General features: G+C 32.6%; 1 protein-coding gene across 3 annotated transcripts in view; it reads left to right on the forward strand.

Moving 5' to 3' along the window:
• Nucleotides 1-27,166, forward strand: part of LOC148621189 (uncharacterized) — a 55,696-nt gene extending 28,530 nt beyond the window's left edge. For 2 of the 3 annotated variants that reach the window (XM_088575308.1, XM_088575307.1), the window contains 6 exons: nt 1,686-1,879; nt 2,865-2,991; nt 14,948-15,173; nt 16,723-16,877; nt 17,991-18,125; nt 26,309-27,166. In XM_088575308.1, the coding sequence (XP_088431434.1) occupies nt 1,686-1,879; nt 2,865-2,991; nt 14,948-15,173; nt 16,723-16,877; nt 17,991-18,125; nt 26,309-27,139 (1,668 nt within the window). In that variant the 3' untranslated portion in view covers nt 27,140-27,166. The remainder of the gene's footprint in view (nt 1-1,685; nt 1,880-2,864; nt 2,992-14,947; nt 15,174-16,722; nt 16,878-17,990; nt 18,126-26,308) is intronic. The other variant, XM_088575309.1, reaches the window with a different exon arrangement.
• The last annotated feature ends 241 nt before the right edge of the window (nt 27,167-27,407 follow it).

The raw sequence follows: 27,407 nt of genomic DNA on the forward strand, positions 1-27,407 counted from the left end.
AGATCGATAGATATTCCTTATGATCAGATTTTGTTTTTTTATTCTTTTATGATAATAAATATAAGCTAGGAAAAATGATGTGAAATTTTACATTTTCAGGGTCTTGACCTTTGACCTGAGTTTTCGGTGTTAAGGAACCACATTTGGAATTTTTTTACATGATTTCTGAAAAGATCAGACTTTGCCCTTTCCAATTAGCCATTAAAATTCCATGACTTTCGGGTAACTTAATTTTTTTATTTTTACCTGTTTACCGCTCGCCTATTAACTTTTCTTTAAAAGTCTTCTTCTCTGAAACCACAGAGTGGATTATTCCTTGATCACCATCCTTAGGGTGTCTACTTTGAAAATTATGATGATTATTTAGACCAAGCATAAACATGGCCACCATTATTATTTATATACCACAGGCAGGGTTTTCCTTAATGTTTGCTGGAACTGGCCAAAACAGCTATTAACAGGTCAAAACTTAATGTTTCATACAGTTGTTAAAAAAAAACTCAGTTTTAATAGGTCAAAAGTGTGCTTGAACCATGCAATTATGCCTCCAGTCACTATTAAGGGAAATCCCAGAAGGGGTCAAGTCATCAATTTCTACATAAATATCTCAAAAACTATAAGAGGTATTGGAAATTAATGCAATTTCCCTGCTTAAGCTTGGAAAGTTCTACAAAAGTCTTTATCGGGTTGAAGTTGTATGACAACTTTTTTTATTGCCCTTGGAAGGTGAAAAAAGTATGTTTATTACAGTTTTTAGCCAATATCTTGAAAACTAAAAATGGTAGGAAAAAAATGTTTATTGATATAATGATCCTTATAATAAGGTATACAAGTCTTCATTTGGTTAAAGTTGTAAGATGACTCCTTTGTAGAGTATTTGTCCTTGAAAGATGAAAATTTATCGGTTTTTATTGCAGTTTTTTTACAAATATCTTGAAAACTTTATTAGATAGAAAAAAAAACTTTCAATGGATGAAATGATCCTTATAATGAGGCCTACAAAAGTTTCATTGAGTCAAAATTGTAGAGTAAGTGCCCTTGAACGGCAAATATTTAGGCTCCAGGGAGCCTCTAGTTTTACTTGAGTTCTACCTTATATAAATGGAAGTACAGTGGATTCCTGTTAATCCCTGTTACCAATCCCATAACCATTTGTCTGAAAAAAACTATGCAATAAACAGGAATATAATAGAAATAATTATTTTTTAGGGAGAATACATGATATTTTCAATGTTCAAGATCAGTATATTCTTTCATGATGTCATATTAGATTCCTGCTTTAGTGTCCAGGCAAAAGAAAGAGAAAATATTGTTAAAACAAATTTCTGAAGAAAACTGTGGTATTTCACTTACAGTGTATTGTTCTTTTACCCATTTAGGTACATTTTTGAGTAAATATTGAAAAATGTTTATGTAATTAAGAGGAATTTCTTAATTTTGGCCTTTTGTTATGCAAATAGGAGGATATTTTTACATGGATTAGATGGGAAATATTTTTGTTCTTTGATTTTATATGCAATTAACAGGTATGCAATTAAGTGGAATCCTTTGTATATATGTTATGCATGCTCATTGACTACCCTGCAGATAAAATAAATGGGTCTATTAAGAAATTTATTAATTATTCAAAAAAATACTGTAATTTGTGTATGAAATTTCCATTTGAAATGTATTTATATTATCAGTTGCTGCAGTGGAATCATACCTTGAAAAATCCTCCTCAGTACCTTGATGTGATGACGGGATTAGGGGCAGAAGGTCAGAGCCTCATTTTGGTAGCTAGTCAGAATCCCATGGAAGCTTTCTGTTACTTACTGCAAGGAGGGAAACAAACGCCACTGCAAGGACTTGGATCTCCATGGATGATTTCGAGAGTGCAGTAAGTGCAACTTATCTGGGTTCTTGGTCAATATTATAAGCAACCCTAGGATCGCTAAAAATAGTTAGACTCAGCTTGTGATGGATATCCATAATACATGTATATGAGTAATATGCTGCTTATGAAATAAATAAAAACAGAGAATAGAAATTACCTTGATTAACTCATTATTGTACAATTGTATTGAAAGATAAATATTCTGTATAAAGAATTTGAAAGAAATATCGATATGTTTTATTTTAGATTTTAGATTTTGGAAGTAATCAAAATGACATCATATCTGTTCAGCCAATCAAAAGACAGAAGATGTTACTTGTGACCTTTTAAAGCTTGTTGAATAAGTATATTACTCAGGCTTTCAGGCTACCAATGTTAATTTCAAGATAATGTTCTGCATTTTTATAAAACCATTTGAAATTAATCTTGTAACCAATTTTTTCTAATAATCAATGAAGGAGGGATTGAGGCATTTAAAAAAAAATACTCTCATAAACTGTCTATCTGATTTATAAAAGAAACTGTACATAAAAATCTGAGATTAGGAGTGCCAAGTTTTTGAACTGTAAAACAAGAAAATAAATTAAAAGCTTAAAATGTAGATCTATGTAGAGCTTAATTTTTTTTGAAAAGTTAGATATAAAATACTGCAAAATCCTTTAGTCTGAGCATATTCAAAGTTGTGGTTTAAATAGTTATACAGTTTTAGAAATTTTTTGGCATCTGCAGATCTTTTTTAATTGGAAAAAGGTCATGTAAAAGAAGATTGAAATATTGTGAGATTTGATTTATTTCTAATAAGATATAAAGAACAGTGTAACTGTTGATTAGTCCTTGTCCTGCTGTATGCCCATTGGGGGGTTGCATGTTATCTTTTTTTCCGAAAATTCCCCCCCCCCCCCCAAAAAAAAAAAAAAAAAGTACTTTTCATGGTAACTACTGGACCAAAATATTTCCCATGTTTAAAGTATTACAATGTTTATTTCAGTGATTTTACATTATGGGATGAAATTTGTCATGGCAGTGAGAAAGTGGTTGTTGATAATAGATACAGCAAGGATTCTTTGCTTGGAATCTGTAGTATGCCCTATAAAGATGGCTTCATCACTTACCAGGTATATATTTCACCTTTTCAATGCATTGGTATCTGTAGTATGCCCTATTAAGATGGCTTCATCACTTACCAGGTATATAGTTCACCTTTTCAATGCATTGGTATCTGTAGTATGCCCTACAAAGGTGGTTTCATTACTTTCCAGTTTATATGAACCAATAACTCCTTGTTTTGATGTAAACTATTTGATTTTTTGTGGTTGTGCATGTTTATGAAATGTAATTTTGAAGTGAACTTATAACAAACATTTTTATGATAAATGTAGGAACATTTCACTTCATGTATCACATCTTGACAGCTATCAAGGATAATAGAAAAAATAACTCAGTGGAAATAATCTTGGCTATTTGAATTCCCTCTTTGATGTATAATGATACTTTCAAGTAAAACTTTGATGACATAAAAAAGTTTTTCATGAGCTCAGCCTTAATATAGTTCCATGGAAGTTGTCTTTTCAATCTTGACAGTTGTCAAGTTAGTACTTCTCTGTCTATGAATCAGGCAAAGTGTGTACACATATAAGGTGTGGCACATGAAGAATAAAAATGTAGATTTTGTTTCATTTTCATACTAAATAACCTCCAGAAATAACCCTCAAAGTGTTTGTAAAATTTGTCTTTTTAAAATATTAAAAGGTTTAATTTAGTTGATATGCACTCTTATTCTTATGTAAGCAGTCAAAAAAATATCTCTGTCGCAGGTGCTTCATGATAAATTTAAATACAATATAGCTTTTCTGTTGTTTTCTTGATATATTGAATGTATTTGAGGCAAAAAAGACCATATTGAGAAAATGATCTTCCACCCATTGCCTGATTCTTACAACGAATGGTAGTTACAATATCCATAATGGAATCAACTGAACTGAACATATTTGTTTTCTGAAGAGAATGATAGGTTCTTACATGAGTGAAGATGAAAGATTGGATTCTCTTTCACAAGTTTGAGAAGTTCAAGTCTTTTTCACGAGTGGAACTTAGTAAACGTAGCAGAATGAGTGAAAAGACCCAAGAATTTCTCTAACCAGTGAAAGGAAACCAGATCTTTGGTCTGCAAGGAGAACAAGTTCCTTTTTGCTTATGTGAAAACATATATTTTTTGTTTGCTTTTTCCTAGAAAGCACTGCAATTTCTTGAAACATAGTATATAGTGACATCAAATTTTCTATTGGCTAAAAGAATGATTTAAGATGAGCACCTGTGATCTTGTGTTACAAGGGTCATCTCAACTTGCAAAAGGCCATTTTTGGATGAATCTAAAATCTTGTAGACTTTTAAAACCTTATAATTAATCAAACTTTTCTACTCCTGTGACCCAAAGCTGAAAAGGCTGGCTGGCAAACTTTTCTACTCCTGTGACCCAAAACTGAAAAGGCTGGCTGGCAAACTTTTCTACTCCTGTGACCCAAAACTGAAAAGGCTGGCTGGCAAACTTTTCTACTCCTGTGACTCAAAACTGAAAAGGCTGGCTGGCAAAATTATCTACTCCTGTGACCCAAAACTGAAAAGACTGGCTGGCAAACTTTTCTACTCCTGTGACCCATAACTGAAAAGGCTGGTTGGCAAAATTATCTACTCCCTTGCCCTAAAGATTGCCTGCTAGCCTTTTGTATGGATTAATCTCATACTGAGTTGAAGTAAAAAGAAATCTAACCTTTACTAATAAGGGGCTTTATTAAGGTCCTAGGCTACCCTTTGGGTTAGAATAGCACTATTATGTCTCCTCAGTCTCCCGCTAGATCTTTACCCCAACGTGAAGCCCAGGAGAAAATACAGCGAAACATTTACAATTGGTGGATAATAAAAAAGATGTTTTCATGAAAAACTTGTACCAACAGTAAGGATTCAAATGTATCAAATTTTAAAGCTAGCAGCTCATATATGTGTGTATTTTATGGGGTACTTATGGCTTAGGGTGGCCACTGAAAAATTTATGTTTGAAAAAGTATCCCCCTTTTTGAGCATTAATTTACAGACAGAAACGCTGCATGACTGTGGTTTTTATTTCAAAATTTAAAAGCTATTAGGGGTGTATTTTAGCAACATTGCATTAGATGAGAGAAATTTCCCTTTGATATTTTTTTAGATTTTAGTTGAATTGAGGACCCCATATGGAAATAGCATTGTGAATAATTACGCTCTTGTATCCTGTAGCAAAATGTCATTTTTACGTTTTGACAGATAAAGATAATGTTCTATGAAAATAATGTTTAGCATTTAGTTTGAATTAAAAATTCATGTTGTTGTGTACATTGCACGGTTTTTATTCTATAGTCTGTTTCTTTCTTTTATGCAATTTTCTGTTTCAAATAAGGGTTGGGCAGAGATTCATTACACCATCAGAAGTATTCATAATTTCTTGACATCATGCTCCGTGTTTTGGCATGTCTGAATAACAATCAAGAGAACTGATGTAAACAAATCAGTACGAATTCTATAAAGATACAGGAAATTGACCTTTTTTTTTACAATTTCATATTTTTTACTGTATAACGGTAAAAACAGTAATCTAAAAAGTAAGGATACCTTTCAAATTTAGATTGATATGAACAAAATGTTTTGCATGAAATGTTGCACTGTAAAGACGGTAGTATTGTCTGATGTGCTTAAAGATGTAATTTTTAACTGATTTGATGTCTTACATTCTGTTTCAAAAAGCTTTTTATCAATTTAGATCGAAGATCAGAAGATCCGATTAAAAATAGTGGACCTCTATCCTCTTATCAGTACCCGTTTATTTCTATGCATTTACCCGAATAAACCAGTTGTTCAGTGTGGATATATTCAAGTTGCCTATTATTTTTAGAACCATAAAAAACATATTATTCTTAGCTATAACCCTGTGAGATTATAAATAGTTATCAATCATCTAATTTAAATATAAAGAGCAATGCTGAGCTGAGTACCAATTGGAAGAGCTGTCATCAGGTATTTCATGCAGGCCCTGGCGGATAAAAGGGGCAGTGGTTACGATGAAGAAACTTGTATAAAGAAAGGAGTTTCAGGCTATTATTTTCCATTTATATATTGTACCTTTTTTTTACAAAAAGGTAGCATAACCCCATAATCATCCTGACATATTTTTATTACGATTACCGCCTCGTAACATCAGAAGCCCTGATCTGACAAGTGAAAATAAAACTTTGCATAGAGGATGCCATAGAAATTTTGATTGTACATTTCTCCAGAATTTTTTTTGGTGTTATTGGTTTTTGCAATAATCATTCTATCTGGCTATTTTAGCCATGTGTATGTTATTATAATACAGCTGTATGTGCTGCAGGGCCTTAAAAGTGCATGGACGTAGCGTACGATGTTGGTGTCATTTTTGGAAATGTTGAAAGCGGCAAAATTTGATGTCTTTTTTGTATTGCAACATACATCATTCTATAATTGTCATAGGACATCATTGCATATGAACAGACAGGAGTGCATGCAAAGTTGGGGGAGGCTTTCTTTTTCCTGTTTCTTTTCAACATTTCTTTCATTATTTTATCAGATTCGCTAGAATCATAATTTTTTTTATTATTACGTCCACAGTTGCGATAATTTAATGTAGTATTGTAACTTTTCAATACTCTTTATTGTTTTTAAAATTGACGTTAAAAGAGTTTTTACATCGCAAAACAGAACGTTACTTTGGAAACGTCAAAAATGCGCTTTGTGACATTTTTATTAAACACGGTTTTACATATATATATAACCAAACAGGTTAAGTCAAAGAAAAAATGAAATGATAAAACAGTAGAGGAGGATGAATACATTTTTAAGTATATGAAGAAATCAACTCAATACCATTTGCCTTTTTGAACAATTCATTCGAATTTTGCATGGTGTACGTGTGAATAAATGAAGTATACAAATTTTAGAAGTTGTGACATTTTGGTTAGACACAGACAAAATGCTGCGCTTCGATACATGTTCAACCAAGTACCATTATTTTTAGAATACACTATATGCAGCATATATACATGTAAAATTCCAAATTTCATAGTTATTGGTTCACTCAAAGCTAACAAAAAAAGCTTTTGATAAAAAATAAAAATAAAAAAAAAAAAAAAGACAACATGACATCACAACATACGTGCATATTTATCTACTATTAGACAATAAAACTCATCATTTTTAGAATAAACATGATGTTCTGAATATTTATACAGTCCTTTAAGCGTGAATATACTTTGGTAAAAATACTATTTGTTGTTATATTTTACAACCGTAAGCAAGAAAATAGCCAATGGCCAATGTCAAAAAAATTAAGATTTGTGACATAATTGAAATACGGACAAAAAGGCTTTTAACAAAAAGACTGATTGAACATTTTATATATATTTTCGTTGGGGTTATGTAATAAATTGTCAATATAGTTAATTAAAGTCCCGATTAAAAAGAGCATAACTTTGAAAAAAAATGTATAAAATTTTGTCTTAAAATCGGTTTCTTTCCATTTTTACAATGTCCACATCAAAGAGGAGACATTTGTGATATTGTAATACACTTTATCTTATAAGTACGTCATGAAAAATATGACAGCACAAACTGCTCTTTCTAAAAAAATTGGTTTTATCAATGAGTAATCAAGAGAACCAAGGTTACAGTGGTAATCAAAAGAATGCAATCCAGGGACAAAGACCAGACATGGAAAACAGACATACACAACAAAGAACATAAAGTAAATAAAATCATACATACAAAAGCAAATGAGCAACTTGAACTCCACTAAAAACTGGGAGCATGGACCAGGTGCACCGGTAGGGTTAGCGTCCTCTGCTTTTCTAGAAACACCCGCCGAGTTGCTCATAAAAAGTCAAGTCCGGGGTAGACAAACGAGGGAAGGAAAACTATGACCCGTTGAATAAATCAGTTTTCATGGTGCTGATGGATACACCATAACGATCCATGAGTTCATGATAACGACCATAAAACTTCTATAGTGATGACTTCAATCTTGTAGCGACATAACCCTGTTCCAGAAGACTATTTGTTAGAGTTCTAGCGCGATACAAAAAGTCTGCATAGTTTTGGCAAGTTTTGGCATAACGTATGAGTTGTGATATGAACACTCCATATGCAGGAGCCGAAGGGATGTTGCCACAGATGAAAGGAAAGTTGACAATTCTGAATGAAAAGTCATCACGTTTGTCGTAAAGTTTGGTCAGTAGTTTTCCTTTGCCATCGATTTCTAAGTGTAGGTCAAATTATGCCAAGAAACAACTTAGCTATAGTGGTGAAATGGGAAGCAAGATTTCTTAATTTTATCCGTCCACTTATGAAAATGGACTTTCTTGTGATCGAATAATGCTTTCCCTCCACAATTAAATGGGATCTTTCAAAGATTTATGATTGTAATCCTAAAACAGCAACCATTTTAGAACATTTTAATATCTGTATTGCCTTTGATAACTCCACATTCTAATAGCAACATTTCGGTTTTGTAACCAGTACCGGTTCAATCGAATGTGACACCAACAACGTACACAACGTCATGGCAAATGTTTCTTGCACCAGACACAATTGATGAAAGTATATTATAAAACTTTATCATTAATGTTAAAGTATGTGATTCTGGAACTAGATGCCCAGGGCTTTTACATGACACATGTAAAAAAGGCGTCTATGGAATAACTTGTAGCACTTGAGCTATAAAGCTTATCAACTGAGAAATGTAGATAGTTTAGAGGAACATGTATTTAACGATATGATTTATTTCAATGATTGTGGCTTAATTTTGAATGATTTAACAGACAGTTTCGATCTGGAGGTCAATAAAAATGAATTTTTGTCACCATTTCTCCTTGAATATCAAAAGGTCATCAGTAAAACACATCTATATATACAGCGATTTACAATAAGTCTGGAATAACTGGAATTTTAAAAATACTGAAAGTACATAACTAACCCATGAATAATGTCTGAGCTGAAAATCAGAGGTGAGGGGCATACACAGATAAATTGAATATCGACCTGAAAATTTAAAAAAAACTGGGAATGGCCAACTAGAAGTTTGTAGTTCAAATATGCACTATGTCAGAGAGTTTTTGGTTTATTTATCTAGGTGTTCCATGGAAACCAATATCGAACTTGAATATTACGCAAACTGGCGCACTGCTACAATGCATCAAGAATTTTTGTGTGTGTGTGTGTGTGGTTTTTAAATGTTCTTCGTAATCAGAATGGTGAAATAAAAATTAAAACAAAATTAAATATTAACCATATATAAAAATAAGCCTGTGTCATGTTTGAATTTGATCCCCGTACTATCCATTTATCCCACATTTTTTGCAATGTGATGCTTATTTTAGGAGTAGAAATTCAAACGATCGATATAAATTGATTCAGTACATGAGTACTTTGATTTTATTCTGAAATCCATTATTTTGAGATAAAGGTTAAAACTTCACTCAAATAACCACGAAATTGAATGGCTCATAATACTGTATGTCAAGCACTTGTTATCCTGCCAAAAACCGTAGCAATATTTGAGTCTTTTAAGTTAGGTTATAGAAAGCAGCACTGTATTGTTCCTGAAAATCGCAAGATTTTCAAGCCAATTTTTTGCTGAGGGCATCTCTTAATTTGTCGATGATCAATAAAAAATTTTAATGCTGAGTTTTGAAGTTCAAATAGGCTGACTTATCATTTGATCCATCAACTGTTCTGTTTAGATCCAATTAATTTGTTTTATTGCTTACAATAGCACAATTATGTATCCTTGGTATCCAGCTAGATCTTTACCCCAACATGAAGCCCAGGAGAAAATTCAGAAACATTTATGATTGGTGGATAATAAAAAAGATATATTCATGAAAAAATTGTACGAACAGTAAGGAACCAAAAGAATTTGAAAGCTAGCTGCCCATATATATGGGGCACTTATGGCCTAGGGTAGCTATTGAAAAATTGATGTTTGGAAAAGTATCCCCCTTTTTGAGTCTTAATTTATGGACATAAATGCCCCATGACATTGTGGTTTTTATTTCAAACTTTAAAAGCTATATGGCTGTATTTTAGCAACATTGCATTAGATTAGAGAATTTCACTCGAATCTATTTTTAGATTTTAGTGGAAGTAAAATTTCGGAAATAGCATTGTGAATAACTGCACTCTAGTATCCTTTTGGGTCTCTCATGGATCATCTGGTTCTGACCCTTTGAATTGTAGGAGAATATGTAGTCATTTCATGTTTGTCAGTATGTATTATAGACTTAAAACATTTTATTCAATTATTTTACTGATAGGTAAACAGTACTTCAAACATATAAAATAAGCAGGTTTATACAATGTTGTCAATTTTCCTAAATCTTATAAGCTAATTTATACCCTGTATCCTGTTCAGCTAACATTACTTATCCATTAAGCTAAATACAGTCCCTAACAATTCACTAATGGCATTCATTTAATTTCAAGAATGGGCAGGAAGCTTGTTGAGTTTCTTACTTTAAGTACATGTCACTGCAAGAATGAGGCAGATTTCTTAAATATCTTAAGGATGTAGACCTAGGGTAAGGGACATATTTCTTACATATCTCTGGAATGTTTGTGTAAAGCATTTTAAGGATCAAAGTAACTTGGATTGATTTCATTCTGTTTTCATTAAAAGCTTGATAGACTTGGATGAAATTGAATATGATGCAAACATATCACTGATGTTATGTTCCTTACCCCAGGTCTACCTCCTTAAAATGCAAGTGAAAAACCCAAATATCTGACAATATTTTTTAAGTCCCTTGTACTTGAAAACTAAAAAATATTACAATTAGTTTTAGTTGGTAGAAAGTACTTTTGTTACCGTCATCCAGGTTTTTAGAGATGCCAGCAATCAGTCTAGGGGTTATTGCTAATAAACATCAAAGAGGAAATGGCCTGGAAGGTCACGTGTTGCAAAGTTACAAACTGTCCTTATTTCTAAATTTATATTATTAATGAGTTCTCAGGTAGAACATTAAGGAAATAAAATAATGGAGAACTTTAGTGTCTTTATAAGTTAACCATAAAAGTAATAGCTTCAGACCCATTCAGTAATGATGTTCAGGGTCTTTCCTTGTTTAAATAATAATAACCTGATTAATTGCTTTAGATACTGAACTGGATGGTTAACAACTTTCTATCACAGGAAAAAAAGACATTGATATGGTTGAGGCAACAAATGCACCATCGTATAACCTAAATCCAAAATAGTAAATACTTTCAAAAATCACCAAAAGGTCTTCAGCAAGAGTAAATTAAGCTGTGAAAGGCCCTGACAACAAAAGTAATAAAATCCACAGAAAACAATACCATGATGATTTTTCAAATCTAATTAAAATTAGTAAAATGACACAAAGATATATGAATGACCAACATCTCCTGATTGTGGATAAGGACATAAAATAAGCTCTGGTGTTAAACTAAGTTTTATAATGCTTAAACTGCCCCCCTATTAAGGTCAACAATGAACTAAAATAACAAATAAGCACACCATAAAAATCTAGTTAATGCTATTATAATTTTGAATCAAAGTTTTATATTGGTAAAGAACACAGATTTTAATAACTAGATGAATTTAAGGAGGTAGACCTAGGGTAAAGGACTTAACTCTTACAAATCATTGGAACATTTGTATTCAGCATTTTACATCAATATCATGTAAGCATCAAAGTAACTTGGACTGATTCCTTCTTTTTCAAAGGAAAACTTGAAAGGCTTTAGTGAAATTGAATATGATACAAACATATCACTGATTTCAAGAGTTATTTCCCTTACCCTAGGTCTACCTCCTTGAATCTAGTGTCAGTGGTCTAAATGAATGGTAACATTGAAATAACTGAACTGATCAACTCCAGCCAAAAGTCAAATGGATTAGTCAAAATGGTTAGTCTATTTTATTTTGTGGCAATATCAAGGCAAAAACTAGAAATTTGAAATTACTACAATTGTCCAGACTTGGTAAAGACATTTTCATTGGATATGGTGGGTTAAACCAGGTTCTAAAGCACACTTAACTTCCCACTTCCAATACTGTTATTTAATTACATCTGGTATATTACTATAGTATTAATGTATGGCTTTTTCGATATTGGCCCAGTAACATGCCCAAGATATAATAATGACGAAGGATTGCTGTAATGGCTCGAGGCAATGCCAAGGACCATTACAGCCATCCAAGGCCATTATTAATTCCTATGGCATGTTACAGAACCAATATGGGAAAGGCCATACATTGATATTTTTATTAACTAACTTTATTTCAGGACATAGTCAGGGTCCATTATTAATACTTATGGTTTCACCATAATTTAAAATAAGTTCACATCTTGATGAATCAAATATTTATGAAAATTAATCATGAAGATTTTATTGTCTCTTCTAGTAATCCAAAAAGATCATGAATTTATAGTACAAGTTTAAACTTACTAAAGAATTCAATATACTCAGTCCCAGTACCAACTTTCTGCAACTTTCAAGTTGTCACTTATTGTAAGAAATGTACCCCAATTTTGATTTTGTCCATAATGGTCCTATATTGATGCCCCATTTTTAAATTCGTAATGCATGGCTGTGATTTTGTATTGACAAGCTGTAGGAATTACCAGTTTAAAATGACCAGTTGTCGAAAGTTTTGGTTCATAAAGGATGGGCATTTCTATACATATTATAGTAAGTTGTTTAATAAAATGACATAAAATTACCACAGGTCAAAATTGGTAAAATCAGTAGTTAGAACAGTACAAAAATGTGAAAAATAAATAAATAAATACAAAAAAAAACAAAGTAGCCACTTACTGCAAAATAAACCTTGAACTCTGTGGGTAAGACGTATACTTAGGCAGTTAATGAAGTAATGATAGTGTATTTTGTAAACATTAACGTCTTTATCAAATGAGAAAAAACTACTGGAACCATATCCTAGTTATCTATTAATAGATCGAATGGAACAGCAAGACTCTTTGATGTATAAAGTTCACAGACTCATGACACTTGTCAGTTTGTAATTTCATTCACTGTCATCAAAGAACACTTTACCATCATTATGCTATACATTGTAGTTCAAACAAGGAAACCGCAGCATGATAGTATCTGTGCTTTTGATAATTTGTCTTATTTGTCCAATATGAAATCTGTTTTAAGATTTGAGCAGCATGGAACTACATTGATTTGTTATTACAAAACATTTGATATTTAATATATGCATTTACTATCAGCAAAAAATATAAAAAGAACTAGTACATGTACATTTTGTTATAATGACTACAAAAAATTTGCACTCAGGGGCTGACGTTATCATTTGTACAGACACTTAGCACTTAAGTTTTTGTGTAATAAATTGAATTTTATTAGGTTGATTTTCATTAAATTTTATTCAAAGCTTTCAAAACCACAAAAGGAAGGCATGTATTGATTTTGGAGGTTATGGCCCCAACTGTTTTGGAATTAGGGGCCAAAAAAAGGGGTTAAAAACAAGCTTTCATCAAATTTGATTATAGAACTTCTGTAAAAGCATATAGAAATGACTTCATATGATTTTTCCAGTCTTGATGATAGCTTTAGTAAAAGGGAATTAATTGCATTAAAAATTGTACCACATGGTGCCATGTGGAATGAATTCGTGTCTGTTTGCCCTAATATCTTTTTTGCCTCAAGTCTGCTATCCTATATTTATACATTTCTAGATAAATGTATATATTTTTTAAAAATACTTCATCCACTTATTGGGACTGTGAATAACTATGGCAACAAGAAAGAGAAATATAGTTTTCACTGTTCCTGTACACTGTGTATAATAATGTTTTGGGGCCAGCTGCAGCCTGCCCTGTGGTGTAAGGGTATCCTCGTTGTTCTTTGAAAAGTAATTGGTGGCCTTGAGCTGACATTTTAACCCAGGTGGGGTTGTTGTCTCTTTGACATATTGACCATACTCATTTTTGTTATATTTATATTTTTTTGTAACTTTTTTTGATGTAAAAATATAATAAAAAATCCTAGTAAAATACAAAACCTAAGTGTCCTGAAGTTTAAGACAATTATCAATTACAATAAGTAATTGTTTACCATTAAATATTAGGTTGAAATTGGTGAAGTATTTATAATTCACAGGGACTTATTTTAGCACTTTCTGCTGGTGTCTGTAATTCTTGCAGTAAACAATCACCATATTCCTTTGAATTGTGTAAGCATTGTTCATTGAAAAGTAACTGGTGGCCTTGAGCTGACATTTTAACCCAGGAGGGGTTGTTGTCTCTTTGACATATTGACCAGACTCATTTTTGTTATATTTATATTTTTTTTTAACTTTTTTTGATGTAAAAATATAATAAAAAATCCTAGTAAAATACAAAACCTAACTGTATAATAAGTAATTGTTTACCATTCAATATTACGTTGAAATAGATGAAGTATTTATAATTCAGAGGAACTTATTTTAGCACTTTCTGCTGGCATCTGTAATTCTTGCAGTAAACAATCACCATATTCCTTTGAATTGTGTAAGCATTTCAAATATTGTCTTCCTTTCCCTCCTTCAAATATATATGTGTGTGTATATATGGGTAAACAGGCCCTAAGGGTAAAAGGACTCAGGGCAAACAAGTTACTTGGGCCAACAAGTCCAAAACCAGTTTGGACTGATTTTCGATAATATTACTGGAATCATTAAGAAATTAGGGTCAAAAAGGGCCACTATGGTTCAGATCAAATTCTTATTCTGTGTTAAATGTCTAATAACTATCTTAATTCAAAGCTGCATCAAGCTTGAATGGTGTGTCCATACCTGTTTCCCCTATCTGCTCAAGTTTCAATTACTATGTCTGCTCATTCTTCATTCTGTCAGTCATTCCATCCATATTTTGTTGCAATTATCTCCATTCCGAATTGTGTATTGATTTCCAAATTTGCTATTTTTTTTATTTTTATGCTGTTGGATCATTTTCCTATATGGGTATACTGACAACTTGTGAAACTTCATACTATTTTTTTCTATAGCTAGATAGCCATTGTGATATTTTCTACCAAGTCTATCATCACACAGACAAGGGAGATAAATCTTATACAGGTGGACCAGGAATGAATAGCCTCCTTTTGGATGACTACACAAAGGAAAAAGGCAGGGCATGGGTACAGGCAGTCAACAGTGACGTGGATGAACAGAAATCTGTTGAAGATCCATTCAGATTTGCTCAAGAATATGATGCATCTCCATATTTTGATGGTATTTTTTTTCATATATCTGAAGTGTAGTGGTTGCAATGTATAGAGAAAAAATTATACTTCAGTATAGTGCAAACATTAGAAAATTTGGAATTTAAGCAATCAAAAGTGAACTAAACAAATCTAAGAAAACACATTGTAGATAAACATTTATGCTTGAAAAATCCTTATGTAAGTCGAAGTAGATGATAAGTCGAGGCTGACACTTTGCTGAAAAAAAATATCGACTTATAGTCCAGAAAATACAGTATTTGTGAAGTCCTTTTTCCTAAACTAAGAGATCGACAGGCTACATGTATTTACTTTACCACTTCAAATGCCCTTTGACAAGTTTTTGATTTATTGCAGTCATTTTGATCTTCCGCAAGGCAATCTATCCAACTTTTTCTGTAACAGATTTTTCATCTTCTACTGGAGGGAATGCTTAGATATTTGTTATATTGCTTTTGCCTGATGAATCGTATGGCGTCCTTACTTTACAGGTTCGTCGCTCTCCTACTTCCTGTTTACCCTACTATGTCTAATTATATCCCACTGCTCCAAAGGAAAGGGAGGTCTTCTGTTATACCCTTCTCCATGTTTCTGTGTGTCAGTAACAATTTTGTCTGTTACCCCTCTTTCTCAGCAATTTCTCATCACAGTGGCTTGAAATGTTAACACATACTTCCTGTACATATGCCAAGAATGTGAGATACATTTTTGGACAAATTCAACGACAACTTCCTGTTTACCAAGAGCTTTGTTTATTTTGCTTATATCATGTTTGAAAGTGGAGGTATCACTAGTGAGCCATCACTCACAGATGTCTTGTTAATTTTTTAGATGATAGCATCTATTAGAGTATATGCTTATATATAACGTTATTGCTTTTGCATAATTACTTGTTTCATGTCCCCCCTTTCCAGGTTTCTTAGTTTTCTACTTGTCATTTGCCGTAGATGGTTGAGTGGGGGTATTATCAGCACATCGTAGGGTACAACATCTTGTTTTAATCCAAATTTCTAAATATGTATATAGTATTGATTCTTGATGCAGAATGACATATCAATATATATCAAGCTACACCTTATGGTGGATAATTTTGTTTTGATCATAGTTGCACAAAAACAAGCTTCATTCCCTTTAATAACAGAGAGCATGACCGAAAGGAATAAATTAGGATAGATCTAGCTGTTGCTCTGCATCTTTCAATTTATCTTTGTATTAGTCTCAGGATAACATGCTCTCCTCAAGTGTGGGGCGTTGTGGGTTTAATAATTGAGTCATACCAAATACTTTGGAATTTTCTATCACTGCTTTTCTGCCAAGCGTGGAGACATGTAGGAGATAGAGTGATGACTTGAAGTTAGAAAAAAAGGTAATGCTATTACTGATGTGCCAGCCCAAAATGAAAAAGGAGGTTCTGTTTGATAAGTCAAATGTATTCTTTTTAAAATGCATGAACTATCTGCCATAGAACTTTAAACCGCAATTAGTTAATCAATCAATAAATCAATCAATAAATAAATAAATCAATCAATCAATCAATCAATCAATCAATTTATCTTCAGAAATCATTTTGACGAAACCATACCATGTTTTGTGTCCATTATGTAATGGTGAAGATGGTGCAAAGGAGAGTTCCCCAGAAGATTTGGAAACAATGTGCCACTGCTGTTCACAAAATCTTCGAATTGGATCCATGATAACAACTAATGCTAAACAAGTGAGTTGGGTTTTTTTTTTAGAAAAAAAAAAGATATAATGCCCTCTCTGCCCATAGACCTAAAATTAATCTGTTTAGGTTGTGTCAACTATCCCTGACCTTCTTAAACATTGTTAAAAGCAGACTTATCTGGCACTATCTTCATTTGAAACACTTGTATTCATGTGATAAATTGAATATTAGTCAGTTGATTTTGATGTCATTTTATGTCAAGGTTCCAAACTACTGAGGAATGGTTGTTATTGGTTTTGGGGGTTATGACCTCAACTGTTTATTATTAGGGACTAAAAGAGACATAAAAAAGCACAACTGTCGGACTAGTTCAAAGCAGGATCTGATGGATTGGTTAATCATTCTCATCCTTAAGTGCATGAATTTATGTCACATGACATCAATCAATCAGTCTAAAAAGGGCCATAAACAAGCATTTTCCCTATTTCAAAACAACAGGATATAAGTAAAAGAGTATGGATCTATGAAATATAACCTGGAAGCCCTGGTAATATTTTCATTCCACAAGTTTCTCTCACATATAACCACTGGGTCACCAGTGACATCTTCTGTCTTTTGATTGGCCAAGCGAATATGACATTATTTTTATTGTATATGTTCTAATATTCAAATTTAAAAAAGCAACGTTTAAATATATTTTTTCAAATTACTTAGATTACCTTTTGATACAAATGAACAATAAATAAGTTAATTTAGATAATTTCATCTTGGTATTTACTTTATTTCATATGTGGTAATTTACTCATATATAGTGCATATCCATTGGTGGTGACCAGAGTCTATATTTTAGCAATTATATGAAATACTACTGTAAGATTTCGTACCACAAAGAAAGGGTTGATTGATATCTTGGGTTATTTCTCTAGCTGTGTAGTAATAGGGTATAAAGGGGCCAAAAGAGATTTAATAAAAAGAATAATAACTTTGGATCTCTATAAATTGTATAACCTGTGTCATCATCAACCATGCTCTCATCAGTGTCGTCATTAGACACTTGTTTTTCATGCTTGAAAATTAGGCTGCAAAATATTCTTGACTTTGAAAAAAAATCTTCCTTAAAAAATAATATTGAACAAAGCAGTTATTTTCTACTGGTTTTAGGACAAAGTTTGCAGTATAGCATGTAATGAATTAAAGCATCTGCCATTAGTTTCTGAGCTATCAACCGATGTCCTAAGTCAAATGATTACCAGGTTATGGAATGATGAGCCTGTGACAGATCTACTGGCTTCCAGGGTATGTTATAGTTTGATTAAGGACGATGATCACAGGATACTGTTGATCTTATTGCTACTGATTGGCAGTCACCTGATGAACTGCCTTGGATAGTCAACTGCACGATTTACAAAAGAGATTTAAAGTTTTATTGGTTTCAGATTTAAGAAAGTAGACCTAAGGTAAAGGACACGACTCTTAAAAATCATTGGAAGGTTTGTATTCAGCATCTTACATCAATCTTGTGTAAGCATCAAAGTAACTTTGATTTCATTCTGTTTCAAAAGAAAGCTTGATAGGCTTTGGTGAAATTGAATATGATACAAACAGATCACTGATTTCAAGAATTGTGTCCCTTACCTTAGGTCTGTCTCCTTAAATACTAATGGAAAGATGTAAGGTTATCTCATTGTCAATCACCTAGTTAATTATCTAAGAATCTTCATTAGGTAATGATCATTTAGTGAAGGGAAGACCAACTCTATACCCTGACGTTAACCGTGTTACTTACTGTAATTTAGTATATGGTCACTTGTTTCTTAATTTTCTAAGTGGCTAAGAGTTATATTTTTTCATAATAAAGACAGCTGAATGGCTTTAGCAGTAAACTGACACTTTAGTTCATATATTGTCTTAACTTTCTCTTCTAAGGTGTTTTTTTTTTCATACCATTGCTATGAATGCAGGGAGTATATAGTGATCACTGTGTCTGTTAAACACATCCCATCCACTTGATATTTTGACAGAAGCAATTAATGTATACTTTACAGTGGTATTTGATTTCAGCCCAGAACAATTTTCTGTTTTCCCTTTACCTGGCTTTGCGCACAGTTTTTCAAGTTTTTGTGCTCTCTTTTACTTTAAATTACAGTGGAAGAGCACTGAAGTAAGTTAGATATGGAAGGCTGAGGATTTTACTGATTGAGCCTTTTGTTGAAATTAAAGTAGTAGTCTTTGTAAGAATCTTGCCAATTCTGTAAAATGTGATACACCCTGAAAAAGGCTTTATATTTTTAGCTCACCTGGCCAAAGGCCAGGTGAGCTATTGCCATGACTTGGCATCCGTCATCGTTGTTGTCCGTCATCATCGTCGTTAACAGTTATATAAAACTCTTCTCCTCTGAAACGACGTAACTAATTAGAACCTAACTTAGTTTGAATGTTTCTTGGGGTATCCTGCATAGAACTGATATGGGGATTTTTGATTCGTGGAAAAACATAGCTGCCATTACTAAAAATAGAATATAGGGGTCAGACAGTAGATTTTCACATTTATCTCCAAAACCATTAGCTAAATTCTGACTGGGTTAAAGTGCTCAGCATGATGAGATCTATCTCCGGTCAAATTTTGGTTTAAATTCGGTAAGCCATGTTGGAGTTATTGCCCTTTTTCAACGATTTTTTGTAAATTTTTAATGTTATTTCTTTCCAAAATCTTCTCCTCTGACACTACTGGACCAATTGAAACCAAACTTTTGTATGAATGCTTCTTGGGGTATCCAGAATAGAACTGATGTGGGAATTTTTTATCTGTCGAGAAACATGGCTGATGTTACTGAAAATAGAACATAGAGGTCAGACAGTAGTTTTTTGCATATATCCCCAAAACCGTTAGGTTTAGCCAAGTTCTTTTAATAGCTGAAATGATCCTTATTATTTGTACTACAAAAGTCTGCAGGGATGAAAGTTGTCAGATGACTCCTTATAAGAGTTATTTCCCTTGAATGGGGAAAAAATGACTTTTTTTACAGTTTTCAGTCAATATCTTGAAAACTATGATAGATCAAAAGAAACTTTCAATTGTTGAAATGATCCTTATGATAAGTCCTACCAAAGACTTCTTGAGTCAAAATTTTTGGACAACTTCGCGTTAAATTTATTGCCTTTGAAAGGCAAATTCAACCAGGTGGTCCTCTTGTTATTTTTTGTTATTAAGTATATATGTCTATATGATGATATGTATAATTAGTCATTCCAATCTGTCTGTTCATAGGAGATAATCCACATTGAAAATCAAACAGTTTCTATTGTGTTTTACTGTCCTGTACAGAGTTATCTCCCTTAATTTTGAATTCTACAGTGCATTCTTTATAATTTATATCTCTTATGAACAAGGGTTCTATGAAAATCCAAGTGTTATTTTTTGTTTACTGAAGTATTTTAAAACAAAATATCAAAAATAAAAAATATGTAGGCTTTCCAACCATGTGTCACATGATTCTTAGCTGGAGTGCTACTTAAATTCAAAAAATAATTCTTCATAGAACTGGAGAACTTTTTGAAAGATAATTTATGTTATACTTTCTATTTAGTGCATATTATGTAAAATTAACCAGCATTCTCATTTTCGGTGTGATGTCACACTTTAATTTGGTTGATTGAAAGAATTTAAATTGGCTGGAAGTCATTCAGAACTACCAAGTCCATCTACCAGGTGGAAAAAGCCCTAGGTGTTTGGAAAAAAGACCACTCATCTGAGGTCTCACTAACCACTTTTTACACTTCCATTACCTAACATGTTAAAAAAGTAATTTTTCTAAGTTTCACTGTGAGTTCCCAAGACAAAAAAACATCTTTATGTGGCATACCATTGCAAAGCTTGTAAAGTAAGGCTTTCAAAATTATTACAATAATGGTGCGATGATTATAGAAATTTTATAAAATTTACTTGAATAAATAATACTGAAAATCCACATTTTTACCTTTTCTGCTAATTGACAGCATGGAGGCGAGTTACTCACATGTGTAAATAATATTCATACACATTTGTAGTAAATTACCAATATGATTTTATACTATACATTCTCAGTTTTTATTTTGACCACTTTTGATCAACATACACAAGAAGTATGCGCTTACATAGATTTAAGTTCAGTGTGATTTTGGTACTTATAGGGGTGACCATTAGTCCTGAAAGTGGTAAGTGATATCTTATCTGACCAGGATTTTGCTGTCCCGTGGAAGGTCACTTGAGACAAGTGGTGCAAAAAATTTTAGTTACATGTCACTAGAAATAACAAACACTGACTCTTACAAGAATTTTGGCATGAAGAGAAGAGCTAAGGTAAAAATGCATTGGTGAAAAAATTAACTAATTACGCTATAATTTTAAAATCAGATGAATCAAATTCTGGATAGATTTTTCCACTTCCTTCATACAAGGTTTTCTCATGTGTAACAAGAAAGACTGAGGAGTTCTGATCGGTTAAACTCCCAATTGATGTTTGTCACAGGTTTATATTGTTGCAATTAACAGTATGAAAGAAAGCTGTGATAAATACTTATACCGGGAGTCTGGGACATGTATTATATCTGTGGCATATGAATGTTATTGTCAGGCTAGAGTTCTTCGAGATAAACATCTGCTTAACACCTCACACCTTAGAACTCCTACTGTATTTAGGTTAGGAAGTTGATACTTTGCAGAATGATTATATATGGATTGAATATGTGCATATTATCAGGGGTTTGATTTCTTTCAATATTTGACATCTTCATGAATAGTTGGACGTAGTCATTTTGTCACCATTTTGAGGGAATAGAGTACTTGTTTATTCCAGATATCTCCTTTAGTATTTAAGATAGGTAGTAAATAGTTTTGAATAATCATGAAGGTTATAAACAATAATTGCGGGGGTATCCCTTTGTCAAGTTTTGAAATTTTAACACATTGTTTCTAAGAACATGGTGAATGGCCCTATAGTTTTTGTAGGTTTTTGCCCAACTTCTTTTGTAAATAATGGGCTAAAAAGTGGGGACCAAAAATCATTAGAATTGATACAAAAAACTCATTGATGCTTTGATTTTGGTGATTCAGATATATGGCATAAACCATTTTAGAGTTAAAAGGGTAAAAAATTGGGCCATGCCCCAAAAAAATCAACTTTTTTTATTTTTGGTCCAATTTCAATTTTTAGCTCACCTGGCCTAAGGCCATGTGAGCTATTGCCATCACTTGGCATCCGTTGTCATCGTTAACAATTATACAAAACTCTTCTCTTCTGAAACTACTGGACTGATTAGAACCAAACTTGGTATAAATGTTCCTTGAGGTATCCTGCATAGAACTGATGTGGGGATTTTTGATTCATCGAAAAACATGACCTCTATTACTAAAAATAGAACATAGAGGTCAGACAGTAGTTTTTCTCATATATCTCCAAAGCGATTAGGTTTAGCTAAATTCTGACATTGGGTAAAAGTGTTCAGCGTGATGAGGTCTATTTCTTGTCAAATTTTGGTTTTAATCTGTTAAGCCATGTTAGAGTTATTGCCCTTTTTCAATGATTTTTGCTATTTTTAATGTTATTTGTTTTATTGGAGTCCTTTTGAAAATCCTTACCTTTTTTCAATTAGATGTCTTTTATCAGTTTCTAGCTATAAGGGGTCAAAAAGGCCACACCCCATAAAATTGACTTTTTTTTGGGGGGAAGACTTGTATTGAAGAAAAAAAAATGTTTTGAAGTTATTGTGGAATTCTGGGGAATCCCCCTTTTTATGAATGAAGTCCAAAAATTCAGTAATTCACTACAATTGAAATGGGAGCAAACATCAGTAGTTCATTTTAATATGATGTGTTTCAAAGCTCTTTAGACCATAGCCATGGTAAAAATAAGTAATAAACACATGACCAACATATCCTGCTACACATAGGTGCGTCTATTCAAAAGTGTAGAGAAACTGGTCATATTAGAATTGAAATAAATCACAGAAACTCCATTTTATTATTGTCATTATTGAAAACAAATTGAAATAAATGGCCAGCCTGTGGTAAAACAGTGATAAAATGGAGTTTCCACGATTTCTTAAATAGTGATGAAGTTACTATTTTTCAAAGTTTCATAAAAATGGGTGCAACCACTACAGAGTTATAGTCCTAAAACTGTAAAATCACTCCTTATTTCATGAATAAAGTCTAATTACTTTTGAAAATATGAATACATATCATGGAATCAGAAATTTACAAAAATTGAAAGGGAGCTTACATGAATATAAAAAAGCATTTCACTTCAGTTTCATTGACATTGCTGCTAGGGTTTTTGAGCTATAGTCTGAAAATATAAAATCACCCCATTTTTGTGCGAATTAAGTCCCATTACTCAAAAATAACAGAGCAGAAATTCATAGAAATTTAAAGGAAGCCCACATTAATAGAGTGAAACAATTCACTTAAGTTTCACAAAAATGGTGGCAGCATTTTTGAGTTATTGTGGGACAGACAGATGTATAAAGATAGGATGCTTTTGGTCAGATGATCAGAATATGGCATTTTCTTAAGAAAAGGTGCTGTGTGTAATAGGTATTATCTAGTCTCAATTTAGAGAAAAGTTTATAGATTTAAAGGTTGTGTCTGTTACTAGAACTTGCATGTCCCTACAAAGCTTTAGTTCGCAAAATATTTGTACTTGTAAATGCTATTGTGCAAACTGTTTTCTTGTTATTTTTGGTACTGGGCATAATGTTTGCTGTATTAGAAACAGGGATTACATTTGTATTAAAACAACAACTTTCAAAATAACAGCACAGTGAAGGATTCAGGTAGTTTTGGTGGTTGTACCCTTCTTTTTATTTTATTTTTTTAAATATATCTTCATGAAAAATTTGGGTGAAAACAAGCAAATGATAGCCATGAACCACCTGTTTTCAAAATATCTGGTTTTGCCCTTGCAGCATACAGTACTATTAAATGGAAATGTCCAGCTTCAATGGTACAAATAATACAAATGGTATTATTGAAAGTTTCTATTCATTGTACAAAGATATAGCATTATGATAATGATATTGATAGGTAGAATAGACCTGGTCCATATAAAAAAAAAATTACATAGATAAAAGCAAAGCTTTAGATATTTTCCTGTCCCTGATTCATCCCTTTTAAATTAAGATAGGTTATAGGTACATAAAATTAAGGAGGTTGAATTGCTACAAATAAGTTCTCCCTGAGGTTACAGGAATATAAAATTAAGGAGGTTGAATTGCTACAAATAAGTTCTCCCTGAGGTTACAGGTATATAAAATTAAGGAAGTTGAATTGCTGCAAATAAGTTCTCCCTGTTTTGATTTTGTTAGTGACTATTTACATTTCTGCACTCAATTCTATCATGTCTTTATATCCATTTAAACACTTAGCTCCTGGTATTAATTTAGTCTTTTTGTTGCCATAAAAAGGGCATCGTGGGATGATGTAATGTGAGCTATTTAAGAGATATACTGCTTGGAAATGTACAAGTGCAAAATAAGAGCCTGTGAAGAAAGTTTATTTTGAAGAAAAAAAAGAAACACTTCAAAGCAATAGTAAATTGAGAATGAATGCTGGAAACTTATTTGGAATTAATCACTTTTTCTAAAAGGAGATTCTGTTTTAAAGTTCAGATTTTTATGATAGTTTGTCTTTTTAACAGGTGTATTATGGGTAAATCTACTGACAATTTCACACAAAAAATTCATAGGTGTAAAATATTGGTTAGTTGTAAGTTGTGACATTGCAATTCTATTTTCTGTAAAGACATCATAATTTACGACCAGTGAAATTGACCACTATATTGCATTTGAAGATTTGGAGGCAGTGATTGTGGATTTGCTGCAGTCAGATCTATTTTCATATGCAATTCAGTCACCAGCATCTCCATTCAACTTATCCAAAAAAAATATTAACAGTCCCTTCCTTCAAAATTCTCAATGACTAGCCCAAATAATAGAGGACTGTATAGGATTCATCTAGCCTGAAATAAGTAATATACACATCGTTTCATTAGCCCAAATCAATTTTTACTAGCCATGGGCTGCAGGCTGGTGGCTAAAGGCAAGCACTGTATTAATATAACATCTGTACATGCTTAAAAGTTAGAGTTACAATATTATCCAATGAAGTTCAACCTTACATGGAATGTTGCATCAGAATATTGTATACTGCTGTTTTTCTACTTGTCAATATTTGGAACATTGCTTTGAGGGATTTTAATTATTTTTTGGAATAGCTTTTGTCTTTGTTGGCATCAGCTCCCTTTTTTCATTGTTTTCAGATTTTTTGTTATTGAAATAATGAAACTTTATACAAACACAAAAAATGGAGATAAGTGTTTCATCTGCCTTAATTAGAGCAGTTGTTTATCTACCCATTTAAGACCATATGCTTGCTGGAGATGCAACTTACTACTAACTTTAAAGTCTTTGGTATGACTCAGTTGGGGATCAAATACAATACCTCCTGCACTTGGGGCAAGCAATTACTACCCTGAGACCAAATGAAAATAAAGATAATCAGGGGCAGATTTAGGTGGAGGCGTGGTCGGCATGCCATTTAGGTGGTTTTAGGTTGAAACCTTAATTTCACACTAATTTACCACAAAAGATATCTACATTGCACCCACTTTAGAAGAAGAAAAATTTAACTTAAAAAAAATTTCAATGCAAACTGCCGCAAACCAGATTATTTCGTACATGAGAAACATTCCTTAAATAGAATATTTATACAGAATGTGCTAACTTGTACTTATTTATGAACATACTGTGGTCAATTTATACTAGATAGACCCCAATAGAATGTTGGGTTATATGGTGAATATTACATGTTAAGTAGCTGTCTTTGTAAGAATCATGCAAAATCTGAAAAATGTGATACACCCAAAAAAAGACTACATATTTTTATTTTTGTAATTAAATTGTTTTATGGGTCTACACTATGAAATGAGTAATTATTCATTCAAATCTGCCTGCTCTTAGGAGATAATCAACATTGAAAATCCAGTAGATTCTATTGTATTTGAGTGGCATTTACAGAGTTATCTCCCTAAATTTTGAAATCTACAGTGCATTCTATATAATTTTTATCTCCTAAGAGCACAGGTTATATGAAAAACCACATGTTACTTTCTGTTTATGATGACATTTCAAACAAAATATCAAAAATAAAAATATGTAGGCTTTTTACCCATGAATCACATTTTGTATGATTCTTATCTGGAGTGCTACTTAAAATTTGTATCCTAGGCTGTATAAACCTGAAACCGCTATATCACACAAGGGTCACAGGATCGAGGGATGAAATCATGGGTTGATATGGCATGTAATACAGATTTTGACATGCCATTTTTATGAGATCAAGGTGGCCCTTGTAGTGATATTGGTGTCTTGTGTTGATATGACATGTGACACCGATTTTGAGGTGAAATTTTCAATGTATGTTTGATTTAATTTATTTTTAGGATGAAGAAGTCAAAAAGAAACTAGACAAGATTAAGGAGGTGAAGAAAAAACATGCTGCAAGTAAAAAGAATTCAGAGATTGACTCATCAGAACTGCCACCTTCTCTTCGGAAGTTAATTGGAAGTTCGTCAAAGTCTAAGAGATTACCATCTAGAGAGGTTGAGAGTGATTACTCGGGAAGTGGGAGTGACACTAATGAAAAACAGATGAGGAAGACTTCTCTTAGTTTGAGTGAAGGTGACACTAATGAAAAACCAACAAGGGAGGCTACTCCAAGTGTGAATGAAGATGGACATGAGATACTCAAAACTTCAGAAAAAAGTGACGCTTTAAAATCAAATATCGGCATCTCTAATGAAAATACTCAAAAGTCTGGTGTTGATACGGAAAATGATGGACAACAATATAGCCTTTCTGAGCCTTTTGTTACTTCTTATAGTCGTAAAAGGCAAAGACATTCATCTATATCAAGTGTTTCAAGTCTTGGTAGTGCAATGTCTACTTCATCAGACACCTTGCCAGGTTTTATGAGAACCCCGACTCGAAAATTCTTGTCTCCGAGAAGTCAATCTGTTAAAGATGATGCTTCTGAAAATGATCTTTTTGAGGAGGATTTTTTGTCACCAGAGTCACGACAAAGTTTTCAAATGTTCTCACAGCAGAAAACATTTTTACAAAGTAGCAACTGCCAAAGTTGTGAATCTCCAAGCAAGAGACAAAAATCTCATATGGACACAAGTGCTGGTTCTCCTTGGCGCTCTCAGCAAACTCTAGCTTTTTCTTCTCCAAAGAAAGTTAAATTAAAAAAGAAATATGTATCTGGGTTTTAGAATTAATAAAAGAAAAATTTGAGTTTTTCCAAATTACTTTATCCAGCATATATTAATCTGTGGTATGATGACTATTTTACAATATTGAGGACAGGATCTGAAGAGCTGTGAAGGGGCCACTCAGTTCAGGACTTCTCCAGCCAAGAATCATGCAAATTCTGTAATATGTGATACACCCCCAAAAAAGGCTACACATTTTTATTTTTGTTATTAAATTGCTTTAAAGGTTTATATGATGAAATGTGTAATCATTCATTACAATCTGTCT

Source organism: Perna viridis, chromosome 3 (genome assembly GCF_037379345.1).
Source record: "Perna viridis isolate PV_CMFRI_1.1 ecotype Kerala chromosome 3, ASM3737934v1, whole genome shotgun sequence".
NCBI lineage: Eukaryota > Metazoa > Mollusca > Bivalvia > Mytilida > Mytilidae > Perna > Perna viridis.